Source organism: Alnus glutinosa, chromosome 9 (assembly GCF_958979055.1).
Source record: "Alnus glutinosa chromosome 9, dhAlnGlut1.1, whole genome shotgun sequence".
In the NCBI taxonomy this organism is placed as follows: Eukaryota; Viridiplantae; Streptophyta; class Magnoliopsida; order Fagales; family Betulaceae; genus Alnus; species Alnus glutinosa.
The window spans coordinates 11,774,179-11,787,331 of NC_084894.1; the positions used below are offsets into that span (position 1 = coordinate 11,774,179).

General features: G+C 35.9%; 1 protein-coding gene across 1 annotated transcript; it reads left to right on the top strand.

The window, feature by feature from the left end:
• Nucleotides 1-9,852: 9,852 nt before the first annotated feature.
• On the top strand, nt 9,853-10,826 carry LOC133876767 (uncharacterized). Its single transcript, XM_062315013.1, has 3 exons — nt 9,853-10,209; nt 10,316-10,544; nt 10,633-10,826. Exons 1-3 carry the CDS (start codon nt 9,853-9,855, stop codon nt 10,824-10,826), a joined length of 780 nt encoding a protein of 259 aa, XP_062170997.1.
• The last annotated feature ends 2,327 nt before the right edge of the window (nt 10,827-13,153 follow it).

A 13,153-nucleotide genomic window follows, 5' to 3' on the forward strand; every position in this document is an offset into this window, starting at 1 on the left:
GTTCTTCTTAAAATGCTGGTCTATATTGATTGCTGCCTTTCATATATTCAAGTTCATATTCTCAAGTGCTGAGAAGGTTCTCTGTCACTGCCCATGCCAATGGTCAAGAGCATGGTTTTGCAGCGTAAATTATTTATTGAACAGGATGGTGTGATGGAGGAAGGGATTGTGTCATAGGTTAACTGTTGTATTTTTTTTTTTTTTTTGAGCAATTAGTATTTCATTAATAAAAGAAAGAAAAATACAAAAGGAGGGGGTGAAATGCTCCAACAAAGACCTCAACACAAACATTATAGTGCAAAATAAAGCCTAACATTGGCAAAAAAATAATGGTCCGGCCCAATAGTTTGTTGGCACACAGTCCAAGAAAGAGGCAGCTAGAAACAGCGGTTTTTAAACCAATTTAGCAGATGGGGTATCTGGAGAGAGACACTCACTGCAAGGGAGCTTAAAAGCCACAATAGGAAGGATAACACTAATAATGACTAGATCGAAGTCACCGAAGAGGAGCAATATCGCAATTGAATTTGCGTTTGGATCTAGGAGTCTCAATAGGCAAAATGAGGGCACAAGTTAAAGGAGATTTAGAAAGAAGGTGGAGGGAAACCTAAAATCCTTTTTCTTTCCAAACGAAGCTTTCACCTTAAGTTTGAGGGGACGTTAGAATCTATACTTTTTTATATTGGCCTTGATTGCTTTTCTTATAGGTTATTTATCCCTATAAATAGTCATCATTTGACACACACATAATCAAATCACCAAGGTCAACATGTAATCTGGACATATGCTTATAAGGCCGAACCACCCCAAAATTCATATATTCTTTTTCTCTCTTGGCTTCCGCAATTCTCTTATATATTTCATTTTATAATAATATTCGACACATATATATATAAATACATATAAATACAACTGCTTTTACATGCATGATGATGTACGGCTAGCTTATATATTGTTAATCGATCATTATCCTTTTAATGGCAAAACATTAATATCAGCTTTCGCCTGAACTGAGTTAATTTCACTGATCTTCTGTTTCTTTTTCAAAATTTATGGTCCAAAGGCCAAGTTTTAGAGTGTCATTTTTTAGATTGTTTAATCCTAAATTTTATTATAATTTCCCATGAGTTGATCCAACGGTTCTAATGTGGTTTCCTTTGATGGTTGCAGACCTTTAGAGTATGCCCATGTGCTTGTGTAATGATGCATCCTTAATTAGCTTTGCTGCTTATTGCTTGTCCGCACTGTTTTGTTTCGGCATATAACGTTAAAAATATTTTTAACAAAATTATTTTTTAGAAAAAAATTATTTTTTTGAAAATATTTTTCAGTGTTTGGCACGAAGGGAAAATCAGGGACCGTGGAAAACCATTGGCGAACTCTAGTAGCAATGGAGAATGAACTACAAGAGAGACTGCGTGCAAGAAGGAGAAGTTAAACTCAAAAATGGTTTACGGTTTTAAAAGGAAAACCATTTCATGGAAATTAAAGAAAGTTTTTTTTGGTCAACCGAAAATGTTTTCAGTCTCACAAAATACCAAAAAAATAGAGAACATTTTCTAAAAAGCATCTTATGTCAAAACAAACAGAGCCTTAGTTTAACGTTAGGGAAAAATGTAAAATCAATTTCTGTAATTACACTGATTTACAATAAACTCGTTATAAAAATGTTCTGATAGCTACTTATATGGCATGTATACCTATTTCTCTATGAGTTAAACGCCTATTATACAAATGATCTTTATCAAGCATCCAACCGGCCCTAGAGAGAAAACGCTCTCTTCTCTCTACAAAGAAAATTTTATCCTCCATGCTTCAGGAGGAGGGAAAACCTTCTGGTTTTCCTTCTCATCCTCCCCTCCTTTATTGTTTTCTGTTGTTTCCTTTTTTGAGTTTCTTTCTTCTTCGAGAGAGAAACTCCTTGCTGGCCTCTTATGAGGCTTTATCTACCGTCTTTTATGATCTACCCCGATCTTCATAAAACAGTTACCTCAGTCTTTGTAACGTCCAAGATATTAATTAGATGTTAAAAGTAGACTAATTAAGTGATTAATTAGGTGAGAAAATGAAAAAGAACATAAGTTGTCAAATTAGAATTTCTGAGTTGGGCATTCGGACGAACCATTTCTGTGTCCAAACGGGTCAGGCAGTAGGGTCCTATCTACTGCCGTGCCCGGACGGCTAGCAGACAGATCTTCTCGAGAGTTTCAGTTTCATGCGTGTCCGGACGGGACATTTGGGTGTCTGGACGGGTTCACCCAAGAGTTGATAGGCGCGATTTCACACACGCGTGTTCGGACGGCTTATTTACCTGTTTGGACAGGCCTAGGTAGAAATTTTTTGGACACGATTTCCAGCTCATTTATCTCATTTTCTCTCTGACACTCTCTCTCTCTCTCTCTCTCTCTCTCCCCCCCCCCCCCCCCAAGGTTTGCTATAAACCCTTGATTCTTGAAGTTTGAAGACTCCAAACTTGAACCTGACTTTGGAAACACGTTTCTAAGCATAAAATCGTTGTTTTCACCGATCAATTTGAAGTAAATCCACAAACCCTACTATTTTTCTTTTCTTTTCTTCTTATTCTTCTTTTTATTTATTTATTTATTTTGTTTTTTTATAGTGTTGATTTTGAGGGGTTTAGGCTTAATCTCTCAATTTCCTTTATGTGTTGTTTATTTTGTGGTATTCTAAACAAATTCCAAGCAATGTGTTTCATTTTGGTGAAAAGTCAAGATAATACCTAAAACCCTAAATTTTTAATAAGTGTTGTAAATTGGTGATTTGTATGTCAAACCCTAAGATTTCCTTATGGGTTAGTCTTATTAGTTAATAGTTGTCAATTGGAACCTTATAACAAATTCTATGGGTTTTTCATGGGTTTTGGCTCTTGAGAAAATCGATGACTGTTAATGTAAACATATGGATTAACTGAAGAAAAGTTTGCTCATTGTGAAAACTTAGTGAGTTTTATACTACTGAGTTTGTGGACTCATTAATCCACATATGCGAACGTGGCTACCACCATGATCGTGTAGATGTTGATGCTTTGCTTCAAGTACCGCAGACGTTGACAAGGACCCTGTGGCATTATATTTGAGATGCTACTACTGAGGCTCTTCGCATTAGTTGTATGTGGGTCGGGCTATGGATAGCTCATCTTTTGTAGAGACATGTTGTATATGGCTTGTATTGCATATGACACTTCTTTTATATAGCCATTCTTTTGATGAAAATATTATTTGATTAAGCCTTAAACAGATGGATAGTTAAATGGCTTTGATGTTGTAATTATTTTAAGGGTTAAGTACTCCTCTAGTCCCTGAGTTTTGGAAACTTTATTTTTTAGTCCCTGAGTTTCAATTTACATCACAGATGATACCTCAGTTTTGGGAAATGACCGAATAAGTACCTCGATTCACTTCTCCGTCCAAAAACTAACGGACCGCCACATGTTAACCTTAGAGGTTGACAGGTTGACACGTGGCACTATATAAAAAAATTAAAAATCTTTAAAAATTAAAAATCTTTAAAAATGAATTAAAAAAATAATAATATTAAAAAAAATTAAAAAAAAAAATTGAAAAAACAAAAAAAAACAAGGGGTGGCTGAGCCACCCCCTTGGCCGGTCTGGGGTGGCCGAACCACCCCCCAAGGGCCAAAACCGATCTTGAATTTTTTTTTTTTTTTTTTTTTAATTTATCAAGGGGTGGCCGAACCACCCCCAGACCGGCCAAGGGGGTGGCTGGCCACCCCCATGGTTGCCAAGGGGGGTGGCAGCCACCCCTTGTTTTTTTTTTTTTTTTTTTGTTTTTTCAACTTTTTTTTAAATTTTTTTTTAATTCATTTTTAAAGATTTTTAATTTTTTTATATAGTGCCATGAGGTTGACATGTGGCGGTCCATTAGTTTTTGGGCGGAGAAGTTAATCGAGGTACTTATTCGGTCATTTTTCAAAACTGAGGTATCATCTGTGATGTAAATTGAAACTCATGGACTAAAAAATAAAGTTTCCAAAACTCAGGGACTAAAAAGGTGTTTAACCCTTATTTTAATTTATATTTATGATAGAAGTTTCGCTGATATAGGTTTATCTCTGATATATTATGCATATATTATGAGATGTATTAGGTTGATGTTGGCTTATGAATAAATGTCATGCCACTGTGTTGATTCTGTTCTATATATTAAAAATAAAAAATAAAAATGGGTCATCACAGTCTCCCCCCCCTCTCACTTGCCACTTCATCCACCTCGTCATTCGTCTTCTCCATCGTGTTGTCTACCGGATCTGTGAAGTTTCAATGTTTGAGTTTTTCAAAGTCAGATCTTCTTCTCTTTGCCAGTTTTCAACTGCAATGCGCTACTCCACCGCTCTCTCTAGCATCCAAGCTTCCTGGGCCATCAACCGCTACTCCCTTTGACATCCACGGGCTGGACAGCTTCCTCACGCCACCTTCCTCTGCTTCAGCCATTGCTGAAGCTGCTGGTTTATGGGTTTTTTCTGTTATTTTCTACGTTTTTCTGGTGGGTGTTATTGTTTACAACTTAACCCGAACCGTTTGGGCTTCAAACTCTTTGTTTGTGTTGGAGATCCCTTTTCCACAATTCTTTCTCTTAGTCTGTTCGGTTTCTTTAGAAGCTATACTAGATCTAAATTTTTATTCCTTAATGTGTTCGGTTTCTTAAGAAGCCGGATTGGATCTAAGTTTATGAGAGTTTTCTTACTCCCGATGGTTTTATCCATCTTAATGGGCCGTGGCTTTTACAAGCTGCATTTTCAAGTGACTTCCACCTTCCTGAATTTTCTTCAGGGCTCTGAGGTACTTGTAGTCTATCTTTATTAGATTATTGAGTTGTTATGGTCTGTTTGGATATAGAGAAGAAATCTTATTCTTTTCGGGTTTTTTTTTTTTTTTTTTTTTTTTTTTTTTTTTTTTTTTTCAAAACCCGAAAACCCGCATTCGACCAGCCAAAAACCCGAATTAAAACCCGAATTCCATTACTTAAGAGAGTCAGAGAGAGCTCATGCCGCAATACGATTGGAAAACCAACGTTCAATTCTCGACTTCCCACGCCATAAATGCCACGAAAATCAAACAGCCTTTACGTCAAATTTTCACCTTTTATTTGCTGCGTCAGGGGTAAAGATGCTTTTATAAATACACTTGTACACCATATTCTAGTTTCACTTAATTTGAGCCTTTGGATGCGTAAATTGTAGACGATTTTTCATCCGAGCCGTCCAATGGATTCAAACATCGTCCATGTGCCCACACCCTATAACTCTCCATTTCAAAATTATTAAAAATTAAATAAATATACTTATTTTTTTAAAAAAAATTAAAATTCAAAAAAAAAAAAAAAAACAAAAAAAAAAGAAGAAGAAAAAAAGCAAGGGGTGGCCGCGCGCCACCCTCAGTGGCCATTGGGGGTGGCTGCGGTGGCTGGGGATGGCTGCGCGCCACCCCCACCCCCATAGGCTGGGGGTGGCTCAGCCACCCCTTGCTTTTTTCCTTTTCTTTTTTGTTTTTTTTTTTTAATTTTAATTTTTTTAAAAAAATATGTATATTTATTTTTTTTTATTAAAATTTACTTTTCAAACGGCCTTTACGTCAAATGCTCACCTTTTTCCACCTGCTGCGTCAGACATCATTATGCTTTTATAAATACACGGTGTAAAACTTGTACACCATATTCTAGTTTCACTTAATATGAGCTTTTGGATGCGTAAATTGTAGACGATTTTTCATCCGAGCCATCCAATGGATTCAAACATCGTCCATGTGCCCACACCCTATAACTCCCCATTTCAAAGGGAAACGTGTATGCATTTGTCTTCAGCTTCTCTACCCCCAATGTATAAGATATTTGGCTTGGATTTTCATGATAAGCCACACTTTTTTGCTAATTTCTCAACCGTTAGATGAATCTTTGATTTCCATAGCCCATTGCAATTTTTGTTGTTGTGTAATTTACATTACCCCCGAACCTGATGATGCGTTCATACTGTCTTCCCAAAAACAATTTCCCTCATTTTCTCCTACAGACCTACACCGTGCGAGGACGATTCTCCTCAACAAGCCATTGCCAGGTACCAGCGTGTCAGGTTCTTTGCAGGCATCTATCACCTCCTTACGGCCGTTGTCCTCACAAAGCGAGATATTCTGCATATCTTCCCCATTAGATCTTGCAAAAGAGTTTGATCAGTATGTATTTCTTTTAAGTTTTTTTCTTCAATGGCTTTTACTTCTTATTACTGACCTCAACCTACTGTTTTTGGGGCAGTGTGTTTCGAGTATCCTGAGGCTGATTTGAGGCCTCGCACAGTGCCATCTTATTCCTATAACTTCGAGCATTGGAAAAACTCATCCATGACTTCGGAGAATGCTCTTCACTCGGAATCACCTTTTTCATCAAGTGGTTCCAACTCCTCGTGGTACCCAGTTCTTCCGGTGAAGCCAGTCCACGTGGTCAGTCCGAGAACACGATCTTGGAGGGTTAGTTTCATAAATTTGAGATTAGTATGTTGTTCTTTTTTATTATTATTATTAGTCGTTTGTAATGTTGCCCAAGAACACTGCCAATGGGTTTTAACATACTGTTATTGGGTTTTTTTTTTTTTTATGAATGCAATGTATGTATTTATCTTGAGCTCATTCTCGTCGAGTTGTTCCCGCAGATCTTTGTGTGGTATTGTCTTTTTTCTTTAAGTATGTTTTTTTTTCTTTTTTTTCTTTTCAGCTAATAATCTGTTGGTTTTGCAAAATAATTTTTATTTATCAATTTTTAATGGAAGAAAGAATTGGATCGATTTTAATAACAAATATTTCACATGAAGATGAAAAACGGAAATGGGAAAAAATTTGCTCTTTTTTTAGGTTTTGGAAATGCAACAACAATCTGCCCAAAATTGTTTTACAAAATTTTGTAATTTTATTCAAAAACAATACTAGTTTTCTATTAAATCTGAAAAATATATAATGTATTATACTATTAAATGTAGAATATGAAACTAGTTTTTGAATGAAAAAAAAAAAGTCAATCCCGTGTATTCTTTGTGGATAGTAGAATACCACGTGTCATTAGTATGTAGCAGATAATAAACTGGCATAGTTATTATAATTTAAAATAGAAGCAATATATTTATTTTGGATCACATTAGAGACATGCTTTTATAAATATACTTCTTTTTTTTTTTCCAATTTTATTATATTATGAAAATAAGCTTTACCTGGATGAAGATTAATTTTGATTAATTTCATTAGCTTGCCAGAATAGTTTTTTTGACACTAGTTATATTTATTGGTCAAACCTGATCAAACAAATGGAATATATATACTATAATTTGTCCAATTCAAATAGATTTATGTACTGGTATATTATTTGTCCAATTTTGCGCTTTCAAATAAGCATTTCATACCTCCAATTTTAAAAAGTGGTTTCGTACGTTTCCAAATCAATGGCGTTAGGCAAATGTAATTTCCTGGCGATGTGTTTTTTTAAAAAAAATAAAAATTATTTTAATATTGAACTCATGTGTCTCAATGTTGGACTAATTAAATTTACATGGTGCACAGCCTTATCTAACGAGAAGTGGGAAGCAAAATTTATTAGGAGCGACTAGTTCTTATCATATTCGAAAGGTATTACACACAACCTTTTTCTTTATCTGTTTTATATAAATGTTTGTTCACTTATAAGTATTTGTGAATTGTTCAAAATAAAAAGCTCATATGCTTTTCTATTAAAAATCTTTGCACAATTTTAACGTAGAAATAGACAAACATAAATGATACCTCTCTAGTAAAAGACTTTATTGAAGTTGACAAATCATCGAGAAAATACGTTCATAAATAAATGAGGGTGCAGTGATTCCTCTCTATTATTCAAGAAAATAAGAAGGTAGAGCCCTATAATGAGTTTTTTTTTTTTTTTTTTAATTTTTTTTTTTATATATATATATATATATATACCCTGTAATGAGTTTTAATTTTCACCATTACTGACGAATTTAAATTAAGTAAAATCACATGATCTCAGGATCTAAATGTTAGGTTTTTATTTTGGATTCTTAAAATAATATTATTAAAAAAAAAATTAAAATGCAAAAAACCCAAAATTATTTTTAATATTTGTATTAATTACAACAAAACAATTTATTTAAACAGAAAAAATACCCTAAAATACAATAACAAACGTGCTCATACACTTTAGATCAGTTTAATTATTTAAAGTTACTAGTGGGGTTGTATTGCTCATGTATTACTATACTTCTATAATAGCCCTACTTTTCCTTACCATACTAGAGAAAACGAGAGTCAATGTCAAGCGGAAAATCAGAGAAGTGGCCACCAGAGGATGATGACCTATTCGTCCAACTTTTAGTCGAATGTGTGCACAACGGTTCCATCATCCGAGGGACTGCGAATAAAGCATTGTGGGTGCAGCTAGCCAATGCTATGAATCCAAGGGCGAGTAAAGTCTAGACTCCTAGCCAGCTATCATCGAAGTATGGAAGGTTGCAAAAAGACCACAACGACTTTTCTGGTCTGTTAAATCATGAAACTGGCTTTGGCTGGGATCCAGTACTAAACACAGTTTCTGGGACCCCGACGCAATGGCAGCGTGCCAAGATGGTATGCTTTATTCCAAACTAGCTTGGTATGATCACTCATATATATTATTTGGGGAATAATAATTTCTCTGGGTTTCCGTAGGTGGATCCGAAAATTTCACGCTTCAAAGCAAAAGGGTGCCGTAACTATGAGGAACTCGGGCTCATATTCGATCGGTCCACAGCAACTGGCATTCTCCGCCGGTCCTCCGCACAGTCCCCGCCTGACACCGATGAGGAAGCACTTCTTATGCACCGTATGCAGACAGAAGGCATACACATGTACGATGGTGGGGTAGGTCGTAGAGGTCAACCCGAAGGTTATCCGTCACCCACATTTGTTGACCTTGGCAGTCCGCATGATGAGGAGATTGGTGGACCTTCGTTTGTTAGAGGTCGCCGTAGTGGGAAAGAGCCAATGGTGGAGGATACAAGGGGTAGGGGAAATGCCCCGACACGTGGTATCGGATTGGGCGTCAGCATGGGATCTTCAGGGAAAGGATCCTCGGGTAAAAAATCCTGCAGGGAAACAAAAGCCACGGTAATTCTTTCGAAGCAGGCTATGTATGATGAGATGAGGGAGCTGGCGAAGGCAAGAAGAGAATCCATACAGCAGCAAACTCAGCAGGACTTGAGTTCGACGCAACAGTTCAGCACTGGCAAATCCGCACCTCCAATAAACTAGGCAATCGCCGTGCTTAATGAGTTGTAGGCTGAAATTACACTCGATACTTACGTGGCTGCATCAATTGCCCTACTAGATGAAAAACTTCAAAACTTGTTTCTCCTTTGGAACAAAGAACACAAATTGCTTTGGCTATCAAAGGTCAAGCCCCTGGATTGACAGAGTTAATTGGTGGAATGTGTTATTTTATGTTAGTTTAATGTATTTTAGCTATTACCTATGAGACAAGTTATTTTATGTTAGTTTAATGTATTTTAGCTATTACCTATGAGACAAGTTTAATTGGTGCAATGTGTTTTACTACGTGCATATGTGACAATAATTAATTGTTGAATGTGTGTTAGATGGTATTGTTCACCAAATTATTTTAAACTGTATTGAACTAAGTCTTTGTTAATAGATGGACGGATCTAACCTCCCTTTCGTACCCGCGTATGAAGATAGAGATGATGAACTTGATGACGAGATTTTCTTTTTACTGAGTGCGATTGACTCATCAGACGACGATGAAAACACCAAAATGCTGTAACGGAACTTGCCATTACGAGGGGCCATGTACATAACATACATGCTGAACGGTCACCCAGTGCCGTGTTTTCAAATGTTTCGTATGGAGCCACCGGATTTTAGAGCTTTGTGTTGTGAGTTGAGGGAGCGCCAGTTAATAAAGAGTACAAGGAACCTTGATGTTGAAGAAAGTGTTGCTATATTTCTTTTGCTTATTGGGCACTGCCAATGGCAGTGGATCGCTACAGATCGCTTTCAACACTCTATGGAGACAATAAACCGGCATTATAATAAGGTGTTGAGAGCAGTGGGCCATCTGGCCAAGGTCTACATCAAAGTGAGACACAGGACTGGGGTGCACCCACATGTACAGGGTAATCCTAAATATTATCCTTGGTTCAAGGTGAGTGTTGTTCATTTATAACACATCGGCCCTATCAATGCCACTGTTCCAAACTTGTAAAACAATGTACATTTTTAAGTTTATTTTTGTTTGAAAATTATTACAGGATTGTATTGGTGCAGTCGACGGCACACACATAAAGGCCCAAATCTCGGCAGAGCACCAACGCCTCTTTTGTGGCCGCAAAAATGAGTGCACACATAACATTATGGCAATATGCGATTTTGATATGTTATTCACGTTCGTATACGTTGGCTGGGAGGGAACCTCAAATGATGGCCGCATTTTTAAGGATGCTGTTACAACTGACCAAGGCTTTGAGTGGCCTACAGATGGTTAGTACGTTGCATACAATTACGTAATTTTCTATCTATCATAGATTTTCATGCTCTTGAATAAACTTTGGGTATTTTATTTATGAAGGGCACTATTATGTGACGGATTCTGCATACCCATGCACGCGAGGTTTCTTGCCTCCGTATAAAGGGGAGAGGTATCATCTTTCCCATTTTCGTAATAGGCCTCTGCCCCGTGGGTACAAGGAACTGTTTAATTTCAGACACTTCTCACTACGAATGATGTTTGAGAACTGCTTCTCCAGATTGAAGAGGAGATGACGTATTTTATACGATATGCCTAAGTACTTATTGCCACGTCAACCTGCATTATAATGGCATGCTGTATACTGCACAACTTCATTGTGACACGTAATCCAAATGATCAAATATTCAACGGCACTGATGCAGTAGAACCAGGGATGAGTGAGCAGTCTTATGCATATGGCAACAATGATGAGGCAAGCCCCTCACATTCAGGATAGTATGACTTCTCATCTGCAGCTGCCGTTGAAATGATCAATTTTAGAGAAGGCATTGCACAAGCAATGTGGGATAATGCACATGGAAACGAAGTTGGAAATAATTAAAAAAATGGCAATTATAATGTTGAAGTAATATTTTTTATAATGCCTGTGCACTTTGTTATGGTTGAGTTTGTTTTATGGTTGATAGGACTTTTCAATGTAAGACAAATATGTGAAATTGACTGATATGTATGTTGTTTGTGTGGGTCATTTGAATTACATATTTTATTATGTCAAATTGTCCACCCGTACATGAGAAGTTTGTTGTTTTATGCTGCATTACCAAGTAGATATGAACGTTAAGGTGAATTGCACATGTGGTGCTGGACCCATGACACTCCTCATCTCAAGAACAGAAAGAAACTATATGAGACGTTTTTACAAGTGTCCCCTAAGCAAGGTATGAACTCATAAGCAATCACAGGTCTCAAATTGAAGCCTCATTTTTATGTCTTTTGATTCTTGACACATTTGTTGTATTTAACAATGGCAGTCTCATTCTGTTTTAATATGTTATTATAGAATCATCCCGGAGGTTTTTATTGGGAAGATGAATTGATGCAAAATTTGCCAGAAGTGGTACATGATGACGACGCTGTGGGTTTACGTGAAGATGGTAGCGCGTCGGGCATGCCGTGGACCGTCGAGGGCATTATGCGATGTTGTGGTATTACAGGGGTTTGCGTCTTGTGTTTCTTAGGGATGCTGTTTTTGTTGGTTGTCATGTTTGCCTAAAGTGGTTTGGTTTGTATTGTGGGTGGTATGTGAACCACTGTTTATTATGCATCTCTGTTGCTTCTATCAGACTCAGTTTATTGTATAATATATGTCGGATATTTCTAGATATTGCTACTTGAACTGTTTTATTTTCAGTACCGTTTGTGAACTATAATGGAGCTATGCATTTGACTGGTTGCCAAGCTTTGTTCAGAATTGACCTGCATGTTTTTTTTTTTTTTTTTTGTCCATAGATTTATGTATGTTTTTTTCTTTCTTTATTTTACATTATTATATGTGTACATTTGTCTTAGATTTATCTTATTTATGTTAGTTTAAGTTAAATGACATTAACTTTGGTTTTTAAAAATGATATTTTAATAAAATTAATTTATAGTAAAAATAGAAGAGAAAGAGGTATGCTTCTTGGATTTTAAAAAGTAAATGAATTTCTTTTAAACGAAAAGTGCGGCATTAGTTTTAGATTGAAAAAAACAATGTACTTAAAATTAAAAATAAAAATAGTTTTATTTGGGCATAAATCCATAGAGCATCGATCTCCTAGACCTGTAGGTGAATACAAAATGATTAGGGGCAAAATGGGAAACCAAGGAATGGACAAGGAATCAACGGCATTGTTGCAATATTTTTTAAATTTTATAATTAATTTTAATTAAGTATGAAAATTTTCTTTTAATAGTCATTTTTTAATTATTATATTTATTTCAATCATAATTCCACACTACTTTTCATAACATCAATTATTATACACAACTTTTCATACCTCCAATCATTTCTAATCATTTTCTACCATTAAAAAACAATACTTTTCAATCTCAAAAATTCAACGCTCAAACACAATTTCAAAAAAAAATTCTAAACTCTATTTGCTTAGAAATTCGTAAAGAGAATAAGAATTCAATTCTGATTCCTAAAATTCAATACCCAAACACACCATAACTTTTTCCTTTTTGTCTTTTCCTATATCTTGTTTCTGTAATTTGTTTATACAATATTATAATAATAATTAAAAAAAAAAAAAAAAAAGCCCATACATACCGTCATCAAGAAAACGCCTAATGCATATTTTTCTCCTTTGGTTAGGAATAATGGGCATCGGGCAAATGACGGTGGCTGCCTTATTTCATCCAAAACTCAACGCAAGACCGTTTCCAATTGGTTGAATAAAGACACCTCAACTAATTTGTCATTGCCATTCCTGCTTCCTTAAACCTAATCCTTGACACTAGCTCAAAATTTCAAGTTGAAGAATTCAATATTTATGAAATTATTACAAGTTACACAATTTCCTTTTAACATTGCTTTCAACACTTGACTAATCTATGCCGATTTTTCGATAAGATA